This window comes from Elaeis guineensis, chromosome 16 (assembly GCF_000442705.2).
Source record: "Elaeis guineensis isolate ETL-2024a chromosome 16, EG11, whole genome shotgun sequence".
Classification (NCBI taxonomy): Eukaryota; Viridiplantae; Streptophyta; class Magnoliopsida; order Arecales; family Arecaceae; genus Elaeis; species Elaeis guineensis.
The window spans coordinates 37,257,930-37,282,397 of record NC_026008.2 but is presented as its reverse complement, the minus strand read 5'-3'; the positions used below and the strand labels follow the sequence as shown (position 1 = coordinate 37,282,397).

The 24,468-nt window shown below is 35.4% G+C and overlaps 1 protein-coding gene across 1 annotated transcript; it reads right to left on the bottom strand.

Moving 5' to 3' along the window:
- Nucleotides 1-17,388: 17,388 nt before the first annotated feature.
- Nucleotides 17,389-19,112, bottom strand: LOC105059548 (B3 domain-containing protein Os03g0120900). Its single transcript, XM_010942876.4, has one exon. It carries the CDS (start codon nucleotides 18,677-18,679, stop codon nucleotides 17,732-17,734), a length of 948 nt encoding a protein of 315 aa, XP_010941178.1. The 5' UTR covers nucleotides 18,680-19,112; the 3' UTR covers nucleotides 17,389-17,731.
- Nucleotides 19,113-24,468: the final 5,356 nt, after the last annotated feature.

Sequence of the window (24,468 nt, the reverse complement as noted above, 5' to 3'; positions counted from 1 at the left end):
ATAGCACTGTCCCTCTGTTTATATGAAAGCTCTAAAAATCGAGGATTGAACTTGTATCGACGAAGGGTGGGTATGCTGCGTGCTGAACCATGAATCAAGTTGATTAAGAGAACCGTTGAGCACGCGTTGATGTAATGCTATTTTTGGTTTCTATATTTTGGTTTTAATTTTTTTTTATATTATTTATTTAAATGCTTTTTTTTTGTTTTTTTGGGCAAAAATGTAGGTACTGGTATACACTTAGTCATCGTTTTGCTGGAGTTAAAAACATGCATATTTACAAGATAAATAACATATGACCCCCTACACAAATTATGTATAACACAGACATTCATATTAGTATTTAAAAATCAATTATATTATTTACTTTTTTATTGTCCTTTAGGTAGGGTCTAACCTCAAGAAAAGTTCCCCCTAAAGATTGAGGCAAAAGAGTGGGGATTATCAAGTTTTAGTCATACATCTGGAATACTTTCTCCTTTCAAGCTCCAAAGAATGTACTTATTTAACCACAAAATCCATAACTAATTTGCAGTTTGCCTAGCTATTGTCAAATATATTAAATTAGGTTAACTATAGTTTCTCCATCCGAGGTAAGGTTCGATTTCATTAAACCTCCTGTGGTTTAAAAAATAGCACTTAACCCATTTGGGGTCAGATCCGTCGTATATCTCGTTGCTCTATTATCTATTTTTATGATAAAAAGAGGTGTAGGATTATTTTTTTCACATTTGAATGCTCTGTTCTTTTCCAAAATTTTTGATTCTTTGACTACTTCGCCAAATCAAGTACTTTTCCATTGAATCGAAACCTCCTTTCAGCTAATCCAAAAGAAAACACAAGCTAAAATAAAAAAAAAGTGGTATATTGAATTTTTTTATATTTTTCATTTCCATTTAGTATTTAGATTGGATAAATTTAGGTATTTCAATGTTTGTACGGTGAAAGCTCACTTATGGCAGTATTCTTAATTTCTTTTCTTTTAATAGCCGGCCCCTCATTTAGACATTTGGAATACTTTGAAGATTCAGCAATGGTCCTATTATATTTCTCCATTTCGGTGACTTTTAATTATTTAGCAATGATCCCAGTAATTGTTTAATGTATTGGTTCAGTCCCATTCGGCAGCATTTGGATTTGTTTAAATGATTATGCAGTAGTCCTAATAAATCTGAATATCCTTCGCGTAGTGGTCTATAGTATTTGGATTACTTAATAGGATTATAAAATGATCATGTTGTTGCTCTTAGAGTACGTAATAGGATTATTTTATAGTATTTGAATTACTTCTTTATAGACTTGTTGCGAAATAAATATTGAAGTTATGTTATTTCGCATGTAGAAATGGCAAATGTTAGATTCTCTTTTGAGATCTACCATGGAAGAGTCCTATATCAAAGGGAATCAATGCAAAATATTCTGGAGGTAAAGTGGACACTATGATAATGTTGATCCTGGCTTGATAAGTTCCTTTGAACTATAAAGTATGTGTGTTGATCTGGGATGCTCATCCACCAGTAACATATACTTCTTGGTATGCAATGGTAATCTTGAACATGGATTAAGATTGTTAGAGACTGACGATAATATAATGTACATGTTGAAGTTACATTCAGAGTTAGGAGTCTTTTCTATTGTGATCTATATGGAGAGCCATTGAATATTAGAGGGGGCTCCACAGTTATCCAGGAGGATGAATTTAGGACCCAAGAGAACCAGGATGAGATTATAGGTACACAACATTGTGAAGTTTGTGGACTTAACTGATAATGAGGGGGTTAATGAAGTTTCTGATGATAGAGCTAATAATGAGAATGATAGACAAAAACAAGAAGTTAAGCCTGATAATGAGAGAGGTGATGGCAATGATGATGGGATTGATGATGAAGAAGCAGATGTTAGGAAAACAAATGAAGATGATGATGACTCTATTTGCCTGAATGAGGGTCTTGAAGGTCTTAACAATGATGATAGCTTTAGTAATAGGACTTCTAGCTTCGATCATGAAGATTATTCATCTGTACTCTTTTCTGATCATTTTGATGCTAGAGGGCCATTGACAAAAGGAGAACACATCTTTTTAGATAATTTAATTTGCTGAGCACCCTCTATACAATAAGGAGTTGAGAAGTGTGCATGGGTTTTTCGAAAATGAGAGTAAGCATGATCCAAAATTCAATAAAGAAGTGGACATGGCAAACCCAGACTTACAGTTGGGGATGAAGTTTACAAATGCCATGGTGTTTAGAGCTGCATTGAGGGAATACATAGTAAGGAGATCAATTAACATGAAGTTTAAGTTAAATAAACGTCATAAAATATTAGTTGTATGCAATAATGAATATGGATGGCAAATATATGCTTTTAAGATTAGGGATGAACTCACATTTCAGATCAAGATATTCTATCTGACTTGTGTTTGTGAGAGAACTTTTTCCAACTCCCAAATAAAGTCTTATTACCTGGCTAAGAAATACTTGGATGAGTTTAGGACAAATCCAAAATGGGATGTTTCAACTGTATAGGCTTACGTTGGAAAGGATTATTGGGGACGTGAGTGGGAGCCAGATCTATAAAGCCAAAAAAAAAGCCAAGGAGATCATTGAAGGAGATGAAAGGCTGTAATATGAGAAGCTGAGGGATTATGCAGAAATGATTAGGATGATAAATATTGGAAGTCATGTTATTTTGCATTGTGAAACTTCTCATGAGGGTTAACAGCCTATTTTTAACAGGATGTGCATCAGGTATTATGCCCAGAAGGTGGGCTTCTTGTCTAAATATAGACCTATTATACGTCTAGATGGATGCTTTCTAAAGGCAAGATTTGGAGGATAGCTGCTCTCAACTATAGGTAGAGATGATAATGACAATATCTTCCCAATAGTAATGGCTGTTGTAGAGCAAGAAAATAAGAACTCATGGAGTTGGTTTCTTTATATTTTTGCAGAGGATATTGTTAGGACCATAGCTCCTAACCAACTTTTCAAAAGGTAAATGCCCATTGGGAGGTGAATATCCATTAGGCACAGGGGCTTCACACCTGAGTTGACCTACATCAAGCTAGATCATCCTCAACCAGCAGGCTAGATGGTTAGATCCATTTAATTTTACCAATCAGACACCAGTCAACCCTCTCTATCGACTCCAATAATTATTGTCAATACATCAACCTTCCTTCGGCTGCCAACCTCAGCCTGAGTCTCATCGAATCTCTTTGGCTACCATCCTCTCTCAGAGTCTTACTGAGTCTCCTTCAACTATCAAACTCTCTCAGAGTCTCATCGAGTCTCCTTCAGCTACCAACCTCTCTCTGAGTCTCATCGAATGTGTGCTGGAACCTTGCACAACAATTATGGGAGTTGATAGAGAGGGTCAATTGGTGCTTGATTGCTAAGATTAAATGGGTCTAACCATCCAACCTACTGACTGAGGGTGATCTAGTTTGATATGAATCAACTCAGGTGTGAAGTCCCTGTGCCTAGTGGATAAAGACTAATAAATCCCACCTTCCAATAGACATTTGCCTTTTGAAAAATTGGTTAGGGGCTACGGTCTTAATAGTTAGTATCAGAGCAAATGATATCATAATAATTGGTATCAGAGCCGGGTTGGTACCAGATGCAGGTTACGATGGTGACGATCAAGATTGAAGATGGAGAAGACAGGCGCAATCAAGGTGGAGATCTACCGTGAAGGATTGATCGATGCTCTCTTGTGCAAGAAGGAGCCATCTACATGGAGGATGCCAGCGGGAGCCCAATGCGAGGTGGAGCTTCATGTGGAGATGGATCGAACACGAAATGAGAGATTCGAAAGGATGATTCACGACGTAGCTAGAAGGCTACCCCAAGTCTCAGGTCAGAAGATATGATGGAGATGGAATTAAGCGGTTTGGCTTAACTCTTATATTTGCCCATCCATGAGTAACAGACGATTGTCTCAGGGCATGGAGGCAAGATGCAAAAGCTCTCAAAGTCAGATGAAGGTCGAATATCGAATCGAGGTGGAGATTGTTGAAAAAAATACCTCAAATTCGATCCATAGTAAGCCTAGAACGAGATCCAAGATGATCAACAGAGTCCAATGAGCCTAAGAACAATTCAAACAGAGTCCAGATAGAGAAGTTACGTGCGAAAGAAGGAGAGAAGGTAGGTTGATAGAGCCTACGGATGGCAGACGGGCCCATAGGGCATGCGGGCCAGGCCCAAGCAGGTGCGCGGCTCAGCATGGATGTGCACGCAGGCCGGCCCAGCAGGCACGCGAGAGCACGACCTGTGACGGTCCATGGTCGACCGACGATGTTTTCAAGTGATTTTTCACAGCTCATGCAGGGTTCTCGTAGATCGATGTGCGATTGGATGGCTGTGGATGCTTGCAGTTGTGATTGGATGGATAAGAGGAGATCAGGAATGTGCAGGGTCATGATAGGGTGCGATCCAACAACTAGTTTTCGATCTGAAATGCGATCGAATGGCTGAAAAGCTATAGGAGTCTGATCAGGAGTCTGATTTCGATACAGTTTGGGTTTTAGAACTTTAAGAGCCTTATGGGTGAACATAACTGTAAGGTAGTAGGCAGAGAGTCATGAAGAAATCGATAGAAGCTCAAGAAAGCCGCTAGGAGCTCAGGCAACCATCGAGAGAGAGTTTGACAGAGTGCTAAGCGTGAGTAGCAGGCAAAGCAGACACAGACAGGATCCAGAAGAATGTCAGGTAGAGCAGCTGCAGAGAGGTATGATGTAGTGATTTGCTCCACAGAAAGTATTTAAGGACGTTGAAGATTTTGATACTGGCAGGCCTGTGAGAGGATCTCCTTGAAGAATTTGTGAAAGCTTTTATGAGAGAGAGCTTCTTGTTGAGAGAAAAGAATTGGTGTATGAGGGTTGAGGGTGTGATTTTTTCTTATAAATTTTTTTTTTCCCATAGTGAAGCTTGCATGCCCCATGGAGGCTCCACGTATTTGATTGTATTCTCTCTAGTTTTATTTCTTCTTTCTTTTTGCTGTAATGGATGGTATCAGATCCGTAACAAGTGGTATCAAAGCAAGTGATATCATAACAGATATAGGTATGTCGGATGACATTAGTCTAGTATTTATTTCGGATAGGAAGAAGGTATATATTTCTTATAATATCTCTTTGATATATTGTACTTCATCTTTCTGATTTACTTATATTTTAGGATTTGGTCTCTGTAATTGAGGAGCTATTTTCTGGGATGGAGCATAGATACTATATGAGACACATGTATACCACTTTTAAGGCATCTTTCAAGGGGAAGGAGTTGAAAGATGTAATATGGAAAGCAGCATGTGCAACCATCCCATGAGAGTTTGAAAGGAAAATAGAATATATCCAAAGAATTGATGAGCAAGCTTGGGGTGGCTTAAGAAGGTCCCGTATTTTTAATAGTCTAAGGCTTTCTTCAGTAATAGGGCCAAGACTGATTGCCTCCTTAATAATCTAAATGAATCATTTAATGCCATGATCATAGAGACTAGAAACCTTCCTATTCTATCAATACTTGAATGGATTATAATTCACCTGATGAAGAGATTCAACATTAAAAGACCGGATATGGAGAGATATGGTGGACCCATTTATCCAAACATATAGAATAAATTAGAAATTTTAAAACTAGAATCTTGAAAATTCTGTGCCAAACCTACAGATAGATTGAATTATGAGGTGGACAATAGATATGAAAGATATGTAGTTGATTTAGTTATAATATCTTGCTCCTATCGTATTTGAGAACTTATTAGAATCCCATGTAAGCATGGTATGGTAGTCATTATCAAGAATTTATAGCAGCCAGAGGACTTTATCCATTCATGTTACACTAAGGATGTTTATCTAACCACATATTAGGAGATAACTAATCCAATGCTAGGCCAAGATGACTAGATTGAATCTGGACTGCTTGCTCCTATCCCTCCAGTTATACATAGGCCTCCTAGAAGGCCCAAAAAATTAAGAAGAAGAGATCTAGAGGAGCTAAAAAATCCTCACAGGATATTTAAAATAAATATAAGGATAAGATGTAGAAAGTACCATAAAGAAAGGCACAATTCAAGAGGATATAAAACAAGTGTGACTGCAAAAACTGCTTGGTAGAGGAGGATAGGTTGCAAAAAGAAAAGAATATAAGACATTGTAATAGTTACATAGATCCACTTATATTATATTAAGTATAAGTTCACTTATTCTATTTTGTTGTATAAACAATATCACTAATATTTTATTATTATTTTGCAGATACAAGAAAGGACCTCTTAGCAAACAAATATTTTTCATCCCAACAAAGAGACCACACCACCTTCTAGGGTATAATCAAACTTATCTCTTTAATAGTGATGTAGCTATATACACAATATTAACTTGATCAAGGACAATATCCTAACCAAGATAGTGATTAATATTATAGCTTTCAAGGTCATATGGAACAACAGTGTAGTTTAGATCAAATGTTCCATAAAGAAGAGGCTGTTCTAGAGGTCCTTCTGCAAATGGCTCTTTAGGAAGGATTTTATTTGGCAGAAATTTTTCAGGAAGGGATTCTGCTCAAATTGGATCCAACATAGGAAGTGACAGAGGAGCTCTCAGAAGAGCTTCAAAAAGTGGTAGTAGAGCTTCAGGAAGAGAAAGAAGTTTGGCCATTGAAGCTTCAGAGAGTAGTTTAGCAAGAGATAGTTTATGTAAGAGGTAATTCAGGAAAAGCTAGTATAGCAAGAGATAGTTCAGTAAATGTAATAGATAGACCACCAAAAGTTTGTACCAGTTAGTTGGAAAAGAGAAGAAAATATTGTGATATATTGAATGCAATGTTGAAAGCAATGTTCCCATTGAAAACACAGTGAATTAGTTTGTTATGTTCACTGAGGAAGGAGTTGTATTTAGTTTTTTTTGATAAGGAGTTGTATCAGTTGTTATTATTAAAATACTGACTGTGTAATGTTGAAACTTGATATAATAGATGAAGTATTGGTTATGAGCATGTATCAGTTGTTATTGTTTCATTCCTTCCATGAATATGTGATAAACTTTGCAACAAAGTAATGTATCATAAAACTATAATTTAAGACAATAATTAATATGAAAGTTGATTATCAGAAAATGGTACAGTTATGAATTGTGTCTTGTTTAGAATAGATGAAACTTGGTTATCATTGATATGCAGTTGATTATCAAGAAATTATAATTAACTCTATCAGTTAATATGAAAGCTAGTTATGCAGTAATATGAAAGTTAGCAATTAATCAGGAAATGCTTCACTTAATGTGTACCAAATTGGAATTAAATGCATTGTATTATGAATGACTTATTCGGCATGAAATGCATTATGCCAAATGGAGATGTATTGTGCCAAATTAAAATATATTGTATCAAATTGGAATGTATTGTGCCAATTGATAATGTATTAAACATATAGAAATTCATTATGCCAACAGATCAAACTATATATAATACATCAAACTGTATTATGCACCACTTGAATTGTCATCTCAACATTCTAAATAACAAATTATCATTACATAAGGTCATTACAGAATGCCATTAATAGCAAATTGGTCTAATAATGATATTATATTATTCTATTATTAATTATTATTGCTGATTACAATATCATTACGGATTTTGTGGAGTATCATTCGATGTATATGAGTCTGAGATAGAAGATGAATTTGTGGTGGCAGGTCTAACTTATGTCAGGGCACGGAGAATCCAATCTATCTCGAAATCCACTATTGGCCAAATAGCAGAATCGGATGGATAGCCATCTTCGATATTATGAAAGAAATCGAAATTATGTACTTCACATCTCCGAAGGTCAAATTTATGGAGTGAAGGATGTCATCCCATTTTAAACAAAAAATTTCAACCTCAAAAACTGTAAGATCTCTGCCATCCATTATTGTAGGACTAACTTGATCAAGTTGGAGAAAACTAAAAATAATCTTTCTAACAAATTCAGTGTCCCAAGTAAGAGGTGGCACACCATACAAATGCAACAATATATGAATTTGCAAATAATGAGGGCTGACCCCATTTCTATAGGGTCAAGGTCAAATAAAAAATAAAAAAATTATAATGAATGGGATCACATCGGACAACATGCATCAGAGTGATTCGAGATAGGAAGGTAATCAAGTAGGTATTATCACCTAGCTTAATTAGATCCCAATCAGACCCTAATGGTCCAAGCTGTATCAAAACTTGTGCAATTTCAGATACATTAGGAAGGTGGACCCCTTCACTTATAGGATGAATGTGGATCACTCCACCATCGTGGAGTTCCTAGTAGCGATGCAAATGAACATCTTGAATTAACAAGAAAACATTAAACTTTTTTGACCTACCTTCAATAATAAAATCTTTCATATTATCCATGTTCTCCCTATCCAACAATGCAAATAAATCCTCAATTGTGTCAGAAAATTTATAATACCTTGAACCCATCCGTTGGGAATATATGGAGACTTTTCTATAGCAACATCACAATGCTACACAAACCCAGGCATTTCTAGCAATGCTTCATTATGTCTCTAGCGATGAACTATCCCTCAATGGCTATTGCAACTGCTTCAATGGCATCTTTTGGGATGATTGATCCTTGAACAATCAGAAAGAGATTCAATACTATATTAAACAATAATATTTAAATGTAAACAGAACATGATTAACCAGAATGGTAGGAAATAGATTCAACACCACATTAAACAGTAATGTTTAAATAAAAATAGAACATGATTAACCAACAAATATTTCTAGATATAGTTGAATATATTTTTCAAAATCATAAAATCTAGAAGACTAGCCTAATTAAGGCAAATATTTCTGGTTCCAAGTTCCCTCGATCCCTCCAAGCAATAGAGCACCACTAACAATAATAAATATCCAAGATCCAACCAACATATACTTATAGAACTTTTTTCTTTCTTGAGCTATTGCTTCTCTTTTCAAAGCAAGAATCTCCTTCGCACGAGCAATTTTTTCTTTTTGATCGCAACATCAAACATTTGCTATAACCTTTAGAATTTATCCAAAATCATAGAAGCAATTTCAGTCTTACGTCTACATATCAGAGGGTCAATCCACTCAGAGTAGCGGCAATGGTCATCAATCTATAAAAAAAATCAAAAAAATATATTTTGAAATTGAGGAACTTACATAGTATGAAAATCGAGAAAAAAAATTAACGAACTTACACCATATTTGGAGCAACTATAGAATCTTCCAAATTTTTTTGCCGTCTATGATGTTCTCACCATAGTTCATTCCCCACAATAATAACAAATCTATTCAGCATCGTTGTTGCTTGAAGAAGATAATGACGATGATGATACGGAGGCTTTGATTCAATAGAAAAATGCTCGATTTGACAAAATAGTCGAAGGATCGAGGATTTTGAGGAAGAACAGGGCATTTAAACATGAAAAAAAAAATTAAAATCTATTTTATCGTAAAGGTGCATAATGAAGCAACGAGATGTCTGGCGGATCTGACTCTAGATGGGTTAAGTACTACTTTTTAAACCATAGGGAGCTTAATGAAAAAGGACCTAACCTCAGGTGGAAAAATTATAATTAATCCTATTATTTCATCCACGATATTGCAATTATATTCATCTCAGCTATTAGGCTAGAAATAGTAGATGATCATCACATTGAATGTAGAAGGATTCAAAAAAGAGTGATTGAGGAGGGCTAGGATGGGAGGAGCCGTGAGGTGGTGTTGAGGGAGGCTTGCCCTAAATTTATCACTGCCCGTCGATGAAGGGGAAGGAGTGAGATTGAGGGAAGCAAGAAAGAAGAAGAAAACATCATAGATAGTCATTTGGCATTCGACAAAAATACACTTTGGCAAATTTGGATATATATATATAAAGATAGATTTGGGTAAGATTGATCGAATTTGAGCTTAGATCCGATTAGATCAAAATTGATCAATGAAAGTCCTGCATCGATGATGCAAGCTATTGGATGTGATCTATTATTTCAAAACTGTTTGTACATCAAAAATCATATGATTTAAAGACCTCTAATTTATACATCAAGTGATCAAAAAATATATTTAATTCAATTTTATTTAGGCTGTCCAACTTTTGATTACTTCATGCATAGGTTAGGAAACTCCAAATTATATAATTTTTTATATACAAGCAGTTCTGAGGTAATAGATCACATTCAATGGCTTGCATCATTGATGTAAGATCTCTATTATAAAGTTTTGATTTGATGAAATCTGAGTCTAAATCCAATCAATTGATTCTAGCTCGACTCTATATATATACATACACACACACACACACACACACACACACACACACATATATATATATATATATATATATATATATATATATTTATATATTGTACCTCTGATACGCCTTTGACTAGTCCTTTTTAACTTATGCCATAACAGTAATATTAATATGTAGTACCTCTAATATTCTATTGATTGGTCTTGTTTAACTTGTACCATAATAATAGTATTGATATTTAATATTATAAAAATATAAATTATAAAAATATAATAGAAACTATTTAATTTTTATTTTATTGTGATTTCATGATTCCATTTCGATCCTCCAGTCTCATTTTATATGTATATAAAACATATAAAATGTTTTATGCATGTATTTTTCACACCAGTTAAAAAATTCATAAATTTTATCAAGAATCCATAGAGGACAATGAATAAAATATTTTTTTCAAAATATTTGGCTAATTTAGGAAAATTATGTTCCTTGCATAGAACAATAATGAGGAGGATTTACGGGAGAAATGGGGTTCAGTTCAAATGCAGTTTGGTCAGGTTCACCCTAAACTTGAGTGACTCTGGACCATTCAAGCTTTAGCTTAATATAAGGCAAGGTGTTTGGTTTGGTTTGCTCGATTTTGAAGCTCTTGGTTTTTATATGTGCCAAAATATAATTGTGAAATTCTAAATATTGAATAACCTTATAATAGTGAATTTACATGATGTTTGGTGTCTAAAATGTCTCTCTAATGATATGGGACATGCATTATGAATCCAACAAAAAATTATTTAAGACTTGGCACCTAATGTTATGGTTACTAAAGTCTAGATTTTGGAAACATATTATGAGGATTTGTATGGCCGTATATTTAATTCCATATCGTTTGTTCATTAGAAAGATCTTGGATATTTATACAAGGCTAAGAAATTTAAATAATATCTTTCGATTAGTTTTTTTGGATGAGATCTTATATTGTTACAAATAGTATCAGAGTTTTCCTAACTTGTAGCCAACGTGGATTAGGAGATATGCAACATGAGTTCATTGAGGTTGACCACGGACTAATCATGATTTTAATGAATGGATGCATAGATTTAAACCTTTAGCTTGGTAAGAATACCATGATTAAAATAGGAGAGTATGTGAGGATCGTATGGATGTGTATTTAGTCCCATATCAATTATTTGCTAGAAAGATTTTGGATATTTATACAGAATTAAGAAATACAAATAATATCTTTCAACTAGTCTTTTTGGATGAGGTCCTACATCGTTGCATATATCATTTAAAAATTAAATCTAGAACTTTCTACAACATCTTGTTACAAAGCAGAGGGACGTGGCCATTATATAGGTAGGGCAAGCCTAGTTCACAACTCCACTATCAAAAATTTAATTACAGCATCCAAATGGCTTTGGTGCATATTTCCAACTTTATCATGTGTGTTGATACGGTTATGTTTTCCCCTGCTGATAATTTGTAATCTTGCAAAACAAATTCCAACATTAACATCATTTCCTATAACATAGGAACAACGCCAATGAGACTTTGATCTCTTTCCTCATGTCCATATGCTGGTTAGGTCGAGTTTGATGCTGGAAGGTGGCAATCCCAAGTTGTTCCTTAAAAAAAAAAAAAAAAAAGAAATTTCTATATTTATTTATAATCAGGATATTTTCCTGATGAGAAATAATCACGGAACTTATCTTACCTAATTAATATTATCTTTAATGAATTTTATCAAACTCAAGTTATGAGTGCTAGAATTAGTTGATGAATTGGTTTTCCAGTAACAATGACTCATTTGTCTGGAAAGCAAAAGATGCTGATACCACGTACCACTTTCGTAGGGATGCGGTGGTGGTGGTGGTCTCAGTCCAAAGTGACGCCTATGGGGTCCCTGCACCCAGATGCGGAGTTCACATGGATTACAGCGACCCTTGCTTGAGATGGTCCAACGGCAGAGGCTCAGAGATAACAAGAATTGATGCTAATAGAGCCTAAGACTACTGTCCTCTCTCCACTCCCATTCACTTTCTAGCCCCAGGACCACACCATTAAGTGATAAGGACATACTCCTCCCTTCTTCCTGCTCCCATCCTCATGCACACAAGCCAAGACATACAAGTAAGTGCAAGGCATGCTGTTGGTTTCATGGGTCTACAGGGGTCCTATTGCCAAGGATGGTCCACCCTTTTTTTTTTAAAATTTTTAATTTTAATTTTAATTTTAATTTTTAATTTGCCTATGTTCTAAAATCCAAAAGATCTCAGCTCGACTTATCTGTCACCCTTTTGAGTTGACTCGATGCGTGACCGAGTTATGATCAGAAGGATCCGCGCGAGTTCGGTGCTTGTAGTGCAAGGATTGGTGTTTATCTGTATAATTCCATCGTCTAATCCTTCAACCTTAATTTGATCTTCTTGTCCTACACCACTATTGATCCCAATACTACTTTCATGGAGTGAAGATGACAAGTGGTATCCCATTTCTTCAGCTACTGGCAATATATTCAATCACTTCCTACAGAAATCTTCATGGTTGTACTAGAATTATCACAAACTTTTCTTTTTAAAATTTTGAGAAGACAGTACATAGATATTCTATTTTTTGTATAAATCATCATAGGATTTTATGTGAATCAGTGGCTGCGTCGACATGCATGAAACCAATAATTATACTAGATTATAATTTTCCTTCGTTTCCCAACACTTATTCTTTCCAAGTATCACATAATTATCGGAATACTTGTTGCCAAGCTATCTATCATTAAGCTATGAAAAGAAGTGAATTAGTTTGAAATTAAGAAGGGACAAAGTGAAGATTATCAAGAGGTTAAAGGTCTTTCTCCACAAAAAAGAAGAAGGATCAAAATATTGAAGGAGTAATTAATGAACAAGATGTTACTTAATAAACATAAGGTTTTGTGCGGAGACGTAGAGAGTCAAAGTAAAGCATCGAAGTTTCCAGCGAGGAGTAAACAATATGAGGGTAGTTGGTGTTTCTTAGCGTGGAGAGTTTTATGGATACATTGCTGTAAAGCTAATATCACTCACATGGTAATGCCCACTCGTCAATTCAATGCTGATCTCTTACACTACCAATATGGTATGGCCGTGTAGCATATAATAAATCTCATCTTGACTTTGCTAACTGGTATAATGATCAGTTTATCCTTAGTTCAAAAGGCTTATTGAAGTTATTCAACAAGGGCGAGTTTTTTAACAAAACCAAATTCGAAGACACTAATATAGTCAGTTTTGGTTTTGCAAAAAATAGTTCCTTATTAATCCTCCATGGAGAGCGATGACCAATTGTTGTGGCAGTGATACATTGATTAGGTTTGGCCTTTAAGGATGCAAGAAGGTGTCAATAATATGTTATTATATTCCGGTATATATTTCCTTTTCTGAAAAACTAAAAAAAGGATGTTATTCTAGCATATCCAAATTTCTTTTCACCCCAAACATGATTTATTGCTACATGAGTGCGGACAACATGCATTTCGTCATATTGATAACAATCGTTAAATCCACAGGATTTAAGTAGAGACTGATATTTTTTGCTTAAAAAATGTTAGTTCCTTGGGATGAAGAATTAAAACAAGCTTCTTCACAAATAAAATTTCTTTATTAGAAAAAATATGCAACAACATCATGACAACTAATTACATATATAATTCCAAAACAAAAGAAGAAAAAGAAAGAAAGAAAGAAAGAAAGAAAAAGGAGCTAGGTATTTTCATAGAATTGAAGTTTCAACATTTCTCATTTGAATCTATGGCTTATCGTACTATAGCGGATCGTGGATGCTTAGAATTTTATATGTATTAGATGCAAGTTGAGAAAATTAGTAGAACTGATTCTAAAGTAGGTTACTTCAACATGCGATTCAGGGAACAGGAGGTTATGCCTCCTATATATATTATTTATTCAATTTTAGCCGGAATCCACGGAAGGAGGCTATTGATGCTTGCAAATAAGATTCTCAGAATTCTAAATATTCGGCATGCAGCTTTCCTAGCGAAAGGTTGAGAGAAAGACCTCCATTAAGAACAAACATAACTGCAACTATTTGGCATCATTTTTTTACTTAGATAAGGACCATGAGTAGAAAAGAACTGATAATTTTGTAGTTCTTAGGTATATCATCAAAAACTCATCTAGAGATTGAACCTAGCTCATGATGCGAATTCCATAGCAATGAACCCGTGACCATGAAACCTTTTCCGCTAAGGAGGTTCTCAACTATGCTAATAAACTTGGAAACCAATTAATGTAGTGAAATCAAATCTAACTCTAAGGAGCCTGTTGATTACCTCTACCATAAATGCTGACATCCTCTAGAAAACAATGATCTAAAGACTAGCTAAGCTTATTTAGATTTTGTTTCGACAATATTGAAGGCTCAATTGGTTACGAAATAATTTGCAATGCAAGATTGATGGTTATTGGTTCTCTAATCTCCATAAAGTTTGGTCAAACTCATCATTGTGATATCATTTTTGGTGATTGACCCCCCCTTTGTTGATTTTAGAATTGATATTCTACATAATTAAGGAAATAATTGCAGAAAAAAAATTCCCGAAGACTGAAAATGCTCATTTGTAAGGCCTTGTCCTGTGCTTTTAGGTGCTCTTCTATCTTTTGTTGGTGTTTGATGTATCTCGTTACTTGAATAGGTTCTTAGAAAATGCCAGTATGCATGGCATATCTATATCATCATAAAATTAACTCATCAATAAATGGTATAAGAAATCTTCCACAACATTTCACACCACAATAAGGATTATCCTGTGCTTTTAGGTGCTCTTCTATCCCTTTTTTTTTTCTTTTCTGATGTATCTCATTTCTTTTGCATGTCTCTCTCTCTCTCTCTGTGTGTATGTATATATCATCATCATCATCATAAATTAACTGAATAAATGGTATGATAATTCTTTCATAACACTTCACACCACAATATCAATGCAGTGCTTTTGTTATTATGCACAAGAACCAATCTTTAGCTTCATCATTCAAGTTACCAAGCTAAAAAGTGGATAAATTTGTCATTATCTTTTTGAGAGAAAAAAATCTGTCATTACCACATATGAAGTTTTACCGTCATATTGGGGCACCTAAGTCCACATTAGCCATTTTACTCAACTTAAAATTGGCAGTATGAAATAAAAACCTTTTCTTTCTATTCAAATAGTTAGTGGATTGCTGCAATAGCAATCTTGATAACTACAGGTGATCTTATAATGACATTTCGATCAAGGCACAATAATGATATTTCTGATTAGTGTAAGTTAACAATTTAAGCAACATTCTCGTCAATTATTGTGTATATTTCATTATTTATCATACCTTTCACTAAAACAATATATGTAAGTTTGTATAAAAATTATTACAATTAGTAAACATATATTTTACTATAGCTATTGTGATTTCATACTCATATATTGTATGCTTGACCATAATTAGTTGCTTCATGAGCACATATGTAAATTTATATATAATTAATAAATTCATATGTATAAGTAGTCACCTGTGGGCTCTTGGGCGCTGGAGCAGTAATAGATCTATGGTGGACTCAGAAAAATAATTTGGGGAGCTTGTCAAATAGTGGTGTGTTGGACTTGATCACAATTGGCTCCCACTTGAAGAGGGAGAATGTTGGGGATCACATGCGAGATTTAGTTGCATATAAAATAATTAGTGAGAAGTAGAAGGATAGATACAAATGATTGGGCTTAAATGTTAAATTCAGTTCCACTTGTATGTCAGATCTTTCTCCTGGTTGGACTTGAACTCTCCGTTGTTCTCAGCAAATATTACTCATTATAACAAGAGGAAAAACTCAAGTAGCTTTGAGAAATTCGAGGATTTGATAGAAAAAGGTGCATCACACACAGCAAGCAAACCAATATGGTCTTTACTCCTTTTTTTTTAAAAAAAAAAAAATGAACTCTGTACACAAGGAATCCAAAGTTTAGAAAAAATAACATTAGTTTCTGTGCTCTTATTTTCTGTAACAATTCTTGATTTTAGAAGTTGATCACCGTTTGGAGCTCCATGCTGCCTTTTAATGTTCAGAGAAGGCTTCTTTTCATACTTCAAAAATTCAAAAAACTAACATTTAAGTTAATGTGTTTGCCATTGAAGACATAACAACTTATGAAGTAATGAAGCAAGCCCTTCTCCACCCCTTTTTCTTTCTTGAGGGGGAAAAATTAGTTTACTTCATCTTGTAAGCTACATTATGTTGTCTATAAGACCATGGCATAACCCACACTATATAGAAGATGAGGACAATAAAAGTACAATAGAAATGAAAATCCTATCTATGAAGTGAGTCTTTTGGACAAAAATGTTTAGTTACAATTTTACTTAAATATTTTCTATTGCACTCTTTATTCTTTATACAGTTTCCCATCTATTTCTCATCTTCCTTCTTTTATTGTTAGATAAGAAAGACTAAGATATATACTTAGATCGTATACCCTCCTGGCACATTATGGACAACACTTAAAGTCAGTTGCAAGTCCATCCACCGGCTTACCTCGCAATCGTTACACTTAACTAGCATCTAATAAAAGTATATAAAGGTGTCGGCTTAGTTTTTTTTCTTTTTAAAAGCGATCTTTTTTTGACCAACTCCTAGAGGACTCTTTAATGGTATAATATCTCATAGAGCCCGATTAATTTTTCATAACACAGTAAGTATGGATAGTTCTTCTTTGTTCAAATATACATAACTCTCGAGCTTTGCAGGATGGCCTTTTCAAGCAAGGTTTCAGTTACCAAAAACAAACAAAAAAGAAAACAACAAAGCAATGTGAGGTTTCTTGAACAAAGTGATTCTTAGCTCAATTATAAATGTAATAAATCAACAGCTAGCAAAACGAGGCCAAGATCAAACATATATAAAAAATAATAAAGTAAGGTTAAATCCCACCTGTAATACTCCATCAATTCTCTCTCGATCCGATCCAAAGCATGCTATCTTGCTACCAGTGGAAGGATGAAGCTACAATGGCAATAGGAAAATGGAAGCCAAGACCAAATAAGGAAATGGTTATCTTTAACTTCGTATACTAAAAATATCAATAGCTTAAAGCATATGAAAGGTAGGGCAGAAGAAAAAGGCTACTATATATCATAAGTAGAGCATCTGGGGGAAATATACATACAATTTTAATAATGGTTCAATACGAAAGGAACAGAAGTATATATAGAAATACTATAGTTCACATACATCCCTCTTCACTCCCTATCTCACCCAAACGCTTTCGCAATGCTCAAATTATTATTCTTTATGCTCCAAAAGATAATGAAAACAGATAAGGGAAATGACAAAATCCTGAAACCTTTCATTCCAGTAAGCACAAGGTGGAGTAAATAATAAGAGTAAGAATATCAAACTTCTTTCTTCTCCTCCTTTCTTCCTTGCCTCTGAATTATTAGTGGAGATCCATGGATCACTGAAGCTTGTTTCCTGTGGACACTACAGTAGACTCCAGAGCCCCAACAGTCCCAATTCTCCACTGGAGAGGAGATGGAGGAGGCTTAGGCTGCATCAGAGGCAGCCTTCGGTTGTCGCTGAGGTCCTCCGGCTCGGAGCACTCCAGGTTGACACCAAAGAGCCGGAGTCGCTTGGTCTCGGCTGCGCCATGGATGACCGGCACTGAGTCCAAAACCATCGGCACCCCCACCACTCCACCATCCCCGACTTGCACCCGGACATGCGGCGGTGGGCAAACCGATCGAAAATAGACGTACGAGCTGCCATCACCACCAATGCTGGGGCTTGGAGAATTCCACATGGCAGGTACCGGAGGGGCGAAGAGCCCGGCGAATGGAGTGATGGTGGTAGTGAAGGGTAATTGCATCGCCGCCGGGTTGGGGAGCGGCAGGAGGTGGTGGTGGGGGGAGTTGTGGCGGCGCCGCCAGTCGATGAAGAGGCGGCCACGGCTGGCCTCACCGACACCACGGCTGAAGGAGACGGTGTCGCCTGCATCGAGCCGCTTGTCCTTGACGAAGCGGCTCCATCCCTTGGTCATGACATAGCTCTGGCTGCTGTTCCAGTAGGAGTAACGGAAGGGCCATGGCTTCCCGGTGCGGTCCTCAAAGCACAGTGATAGGCCCTTGTCGGCCATGGATGGGTCTAGAGGGAAGTACTTCTCCGCGTACTGCTTTGGGATCACGAGACGGTTCAGCTTCCCGACGTCGCTCGGCGTCACCACCTTGTCGAACATGTGCTCGGTCTCGATCGGACGGGCAGCGGCCTCGGCATGAGGGAGCCCAGTAAGGGAGAAGGAGGAGGAGGAAGAGGAGGAGGGAGTGAAGGAAGGGTTCTTGGATGCCCCCTCTTGGTCTTCTCTCCTACAGTAGTGATACCTGTCTCCTCTTCCATGGGCTAACTCCATTTCACTCGAGAACTGTTTAAGTTCTTAGAGATGAGACTTTTAGGAACAACTATTCTGGTACTTCTCTTCTTAACCTGATGTGGCTTGTGTCTGTCTCTTTTTATTTGTAATTTCCTCCGGAGATCTCTGGGTCCCAAGAGAGATAGATCAAGGGGCTGGGGAGGAAGGAGAAGGCTCAGAGATTGGGTTGAACACTATCAAAACATTGAGAGTACAGAAAGAGGAAAAGATACATGGGTACCATGTTTTGTGTTTTTGTTCTGCCAATCTGACTGCCCTAGAAGGTTCCTTGAATAAGGGTGGGAGTAGTTAGCTTCTGGTTAATCAAACGGGAAGACGCAGGAGAGAAGGATAGAGAGAGAGAGAGGGGGGGAGAGAGATAGAGGAAATGTAAGCTAGGAAGCCTTGCAAGAAGGTGGTCCACCAATTATCTGGTACCTGTAGGGCTCGTGTGAGCCTTTCTTTTTCATCAATATGGTTTTTTATATATGAGTTGATGATAAGTCCAGTTGTTGTGATGGGCAATATGAGGTTGCTAATTGATATGCCAGTGTCGGACAAAATTCTTTCCATCTGGTAGAACATGTTTAATTATTTATAATTTTTTCAGAATAAACTATGAGATGTTTCTCCAAACAAGTATAACCTGTAAGATAGGATAATATTGTATAATTTATGGGATGTCTAAAATACACAATTATACAGGTGAAATAGAGAGAAACTACAAGTTTAGGTGCCATTTCGCATCACTTTCATTATTTTAAATTTCAAGAATACAAAAAATAATTTTTTATTCTTTTAAATTTTTGAAATATAAATATGTATTGTATAGTAGATATTCTAAAAGTATAAATATAACGATGGTATTAGAGACGATGGTAGGAGCAATGACAGTGGAAGTATTAATTGGCAGTGTTGGTGCAAGGACAACAGCTGTGATACGATGAAGATAGCAACATGGGGGTAGTAGAGGCATTAATGGTACAGTAGAGATAAGATAATATCCATAGAGGCTATGGCGTGGTGAAGGCCATGGCAGTGATGATAGTGGTAGGGATGCTAATTTTGTAGTGGAGATGGCGATGATGATAAGAATGATATGGTGTGATCAGGGCGTCGTGGTGGTGATGGTGTTGAAGGTGACTATTGCAATGGTAGTGAGAGCATTGCTATGGTGTTAGATGTATTGTTAAAATAATGAAAAATATGAGTTTTTGATTTTTATAGATATTGAAAGTAAGAAATTTTTTTTAGAAATAATAAAAATAATTTATAAAAATAAAAAATAATAAAATAATACTATCAAATATTTTTTATCTTGATTTTTAGATTTTTATTTAAAATTAAAAAGTAAGAAATAAAAATGAGACCAGAGATATTGTAACACATATGAAAATTTCTATGCAAGTGTATTGGGATCTGCTTTTTGCTTTTTCCCATTATTTGAGTTATCCTGTTTGCTTTAATTTGTAAGGGGAGAGAGAGAGAGAGAGAGAGAGAGAGAGAGAGAGAGAGAGAGAAGGTTTTAAGACACGAAAGGGCAAGTGATTTTTTTTTTCCTTCTTTTAATTGAAGGGCCAATGAGTATTGTTTGTTTAATTTGCAGTCCGGTAGAGTTTAAGACACAGTAAAGCAAATGGGTATTGTTTGTTTGATTTGCTTTTGAAGGTGTTTTTGACTTTAATTTGGAAGGCATGGGTTTTGTACTATGAGGATAGCCCCCTTTTCCTCTCTCAAATGACATGACAAAGAGATCCCGGTGCAAAGGGCAACATGTGCTTTGCGTTGTAGCGTTGTTATGCTGACAAGTGACTTAGAGACTCTCACCAGTAACTAAGTAAGAAAGTGAAAGAGGAACGAAAAGGAGGAGAAATGATCGTCTATCAACTTATCAATATTTTCATAAAGAAACATGTCTCTCTCTATCTCTATCAAAAAAAAAAAAAAAAATCTCTCTCCACGAGTAACATCATGGATAGCCAGCACATCATCTATCTAAAAAATGAATAGTTCTTTTTCATCATCATGATGCACCGTATAGTGTGTTAATAGTATTTCACCATATTTCTAGAATGAACGAGAGCATTAGTCTTCGAGATAGATAATATGATTTTGCAACGATACTACACTCTGTAATATGCAAAAATTATACCTCAGAATATATAAACTCTTTTATAAAAGATAATTATAATTGCTATTTTTGAAAAAAAAAAGCTACAATATTGCTAAGTTAGGAAAAGGCATATGAAGCACAATGAAATTACAAGATATATCTTCCACTGGCCTAAGAAATATTTTCTTATCCTTTACACTATATTTTTTTTATCCTATGATCGATATTCCAATAGTTGTTCTATTACCACTACTTTTAACATATAACATATTCTTTAAAATAACAGCATATATGGTATATTTTTGAGTAATCCTTATTTCAAAAAAGTAAAATTAATTTTATTTTGCAAACAAATGTGTGTAGAAGAAATGTTGCTCTCAAGCCAAACTTATAATTAAAGAATGAGCCTAACATTCATGTCCTTCTGTAACTCGGAAGACCGATGGAAGTGGAAAACCAATTGCAAGATCGGATGAAAAGAATTAATAGCAAATAAATTTTCAATTTAAACCTCACCATCTTGCAGTCTTCAACATGGGTTGTCCTTGGTGGTGGACTTCTGAAAATAGATACATAGATCCCTTCATAGAATAATCTTAATCACTCTTCCAACTGACACAAAGCCTTATTCCACACTTCCATACAGTTGGCCCAACCATACCAGCTGCCAAAGACGTCACACTCTCCAAATTTCAAAAGATTCATCGCATATTTCCCTTCTAAAATGCAAATTAAGGATTATATATCACTCTTAAAACTAAAATTCTGAACCACTTGAAGACATGCACCATTGGTGGTCCCAACTTCAAGTGGAATTTCTTAAGATTACTTTTCTGCGAATCAGCTTGCAGTGCTCCTTACAGGCGTCAACCATATCAAATTAAAGTCTGTCCCTCCAATTTTAGCTTTCGTCATTACTGTACTTTTATTATATACTATTGCAGTAAATTAGGTGTCCTTGTTCAGATCATGTATGCCATCCCATTGTTGTTAAAAATATCCTATCATGGTTATCACATGCAAGATTTTGCAAAAGTAGCACACCATTAGTACTCGATTGTCTCAAATAAAGGTAGGGAAAAAAAATCTTATTTGCGAAGTAAAATTATTTTAATAGAGGGTTTGGGGTAGAATTGCCAAATGTACAAGCTCTTTATACGTAACTCTTTTCTTATTCTAAATTTAGCTCGACTTTGATGCACTTGGCTACTAAATAAATCAAGAGCTAGTTAATTAGATCTGGCTCACTTAAGTTTAACTTGATTAAACTTAGGGGTGGCAAATGGATCGGATCGATCATAAATGGATCGGATCATAAACGGATCGGATCAAAAAATAATCAACCCAAATCCGATCAATTTATTAAATGGATCAAAAATTCAAATTTGAACCCGATCTGTTTATTAAACGGATAACTCGATCCGACCCATTTAATCCGCTTATTAAATAGGTCAAATTAGGTTAAACCGGTTAAACAGATTAAACGGATCAAGTTAAATAGGTCAGAAACAGGTTAAACAGGTTTTAAACAGGTTAAACGGATTATAAATGGGTTAAACAGGTCGTGTTAAATGGGTTAGAAACATATTAAACAGGTTAAATAAATTAAATGGATTATCTGACTCAACCCAACCTAAATATTAAACGGATCAAACGGGTTAAATGAGTCAGATATCTAAAAATCATATCCGGCTCAATTATTAAACAGATTAAATAGATCGATCCGTTTACGATCCGAATCTATTTAGCTTAAACCCAAATCTGTTTATGACGGGTCGAACACGGATCAGATTGACGGATCGAATCATATTTTGCCAGTCCTAATTAAACTGGATATAAAAATAAATAAATAAATTATATATTATATAATATTTTAATTATTTAAATTAAAATAATTTTATATTATAATTTTTAAATATTAATATAAATTATATATAAATAATAAATTTTAAATATTGAACATAAAGATATAATGTTAAAAATTAGCTGAAGTATATATAATAGATCATTTTCTTTCTATTGATGGAAAACCAGAAAAAGAGCAGCCTAAGAACACCCAACCAACAACACAAGGAAATGAAAGAAGAGAAGGAGAAGAGCAAGTTGGGGAAAAAGCAGGAGAAGAAGGTACATTAGCAATAGTTGGATATAATGGGGAGTAGATATACATTCTGCCAGCTTTTACATCCTGACAGCTTATAAGTAGCTCGAGTTTGGCTTGAAATTAAATAAGTTAGCTTGATTACACCGCAGTTAGATGCATGTACAACTTGCCTGATTATTTATAATATAAACTTTTAAGAGGTAGGCCAGGATCTCAACATATGTTCCCATGCATGCTTGCAGCCAGCTGCTTCTATTATTTCACAATAAAACACATCCATGTCATGCACCCATTCTAGTCCATTACATGAGCCACGCATACAAGAAGGGGTTATAACATGATCATTTATGCTTCAAAAACATAAAATAATCCGCATCATAATAGTAATAACTTTATTGACTAATCATTTAATGTGTGGGAAACTAACAGTATCGATCCTTCCAGATCCAGGGTATCCTAGGCACGTTCACTACATACTTATGATGCATGACTACTTACTTGTTCCTCAGGAACAGAAGACCACACCCTTAGACTTAAGTTGCTCATTGATTTGTTTATACATTTACTTATATTAAGTAAAGATGGCCCGTAGGTCTTTTCCATCAATGATTCATTAGATATAAAGATTCACCGCATTAATTTCTAAGATCGCAAGAGGAACGCCTAAGGCTCCTAGATAGAGATCAAAAGGAAACTTTAATGTAAGAATTGATTAAAAAATCCAGATAGACTCAATGTTATATATGTACACTGAAATTAAACTATGAGTGTGTCGCAGCCGGGTAGGTGCTTCATAAATTTCCTATTTTACCATAAAAAATAGATGTCATCTGCCTGAAGGAGGGTGACGTTAGTTCATGGGTCATGTCAATGCGTGGGAGGACTCATTAGTTTAAGGGATATTATATGTGTTTTCTAGCTTTGAAATTACGCATGGCTATGACCTTCTAATCCCACTTGCATCACATGCCCCGAAAACCGGCTACCGCATCAAAGTTAATAGAGTAGTACTCCACCACCTCATCCTGTTGTAGTGTATTTTGACAATAGAAGTTGGACTAGATCCAACGTGAGCACTCGGATGTTGAAAAATCCTCGTAGCTGACGTGCCACACCCGTGAGGAGTCGCGGTCTAGCCAGTTTGAATATAGAGTTTGAATAAAGGATTTACAGACATTTCACTGTTCAAGGGATTCTTTTCTTAACGCACACCATAAACACAGCATTGATAATGACCAGAAAAGATGAATCAAAGAACAAGAACTTTAAAATTTCAGTTGCAAATATTGCTTTCTGAAACTTAATATATATATATTGTCGATCCTTTTCCGGTCAACATAAGTTTTTAGGATCAGTAGTTGATCATTGGTTAACATGGCATCATAACTCAGGTTTACTGAAGGTTACGGATTCGTATTCCGTCTATGCTTAATATTTATTTTATGAATCCAATTACTATCTTGATTCATTCTCATCATTGTTTGTTTCTGAAATCAAGTACTTTATTAGATGGCATCGATCCTTGTTAGGTATATCTGAGATATAATTGTACTGTTGTTTGATTAAATTAAA

Coding starts and splice junctions, on each gene's coding strand:
- LOC105059548 (XM_010942876.4), bottom strand. CDS start 18,679: ATGGAGTTAGCCCATGGAAGAGGAGACAGGTATCACTACTGTAGGAGA.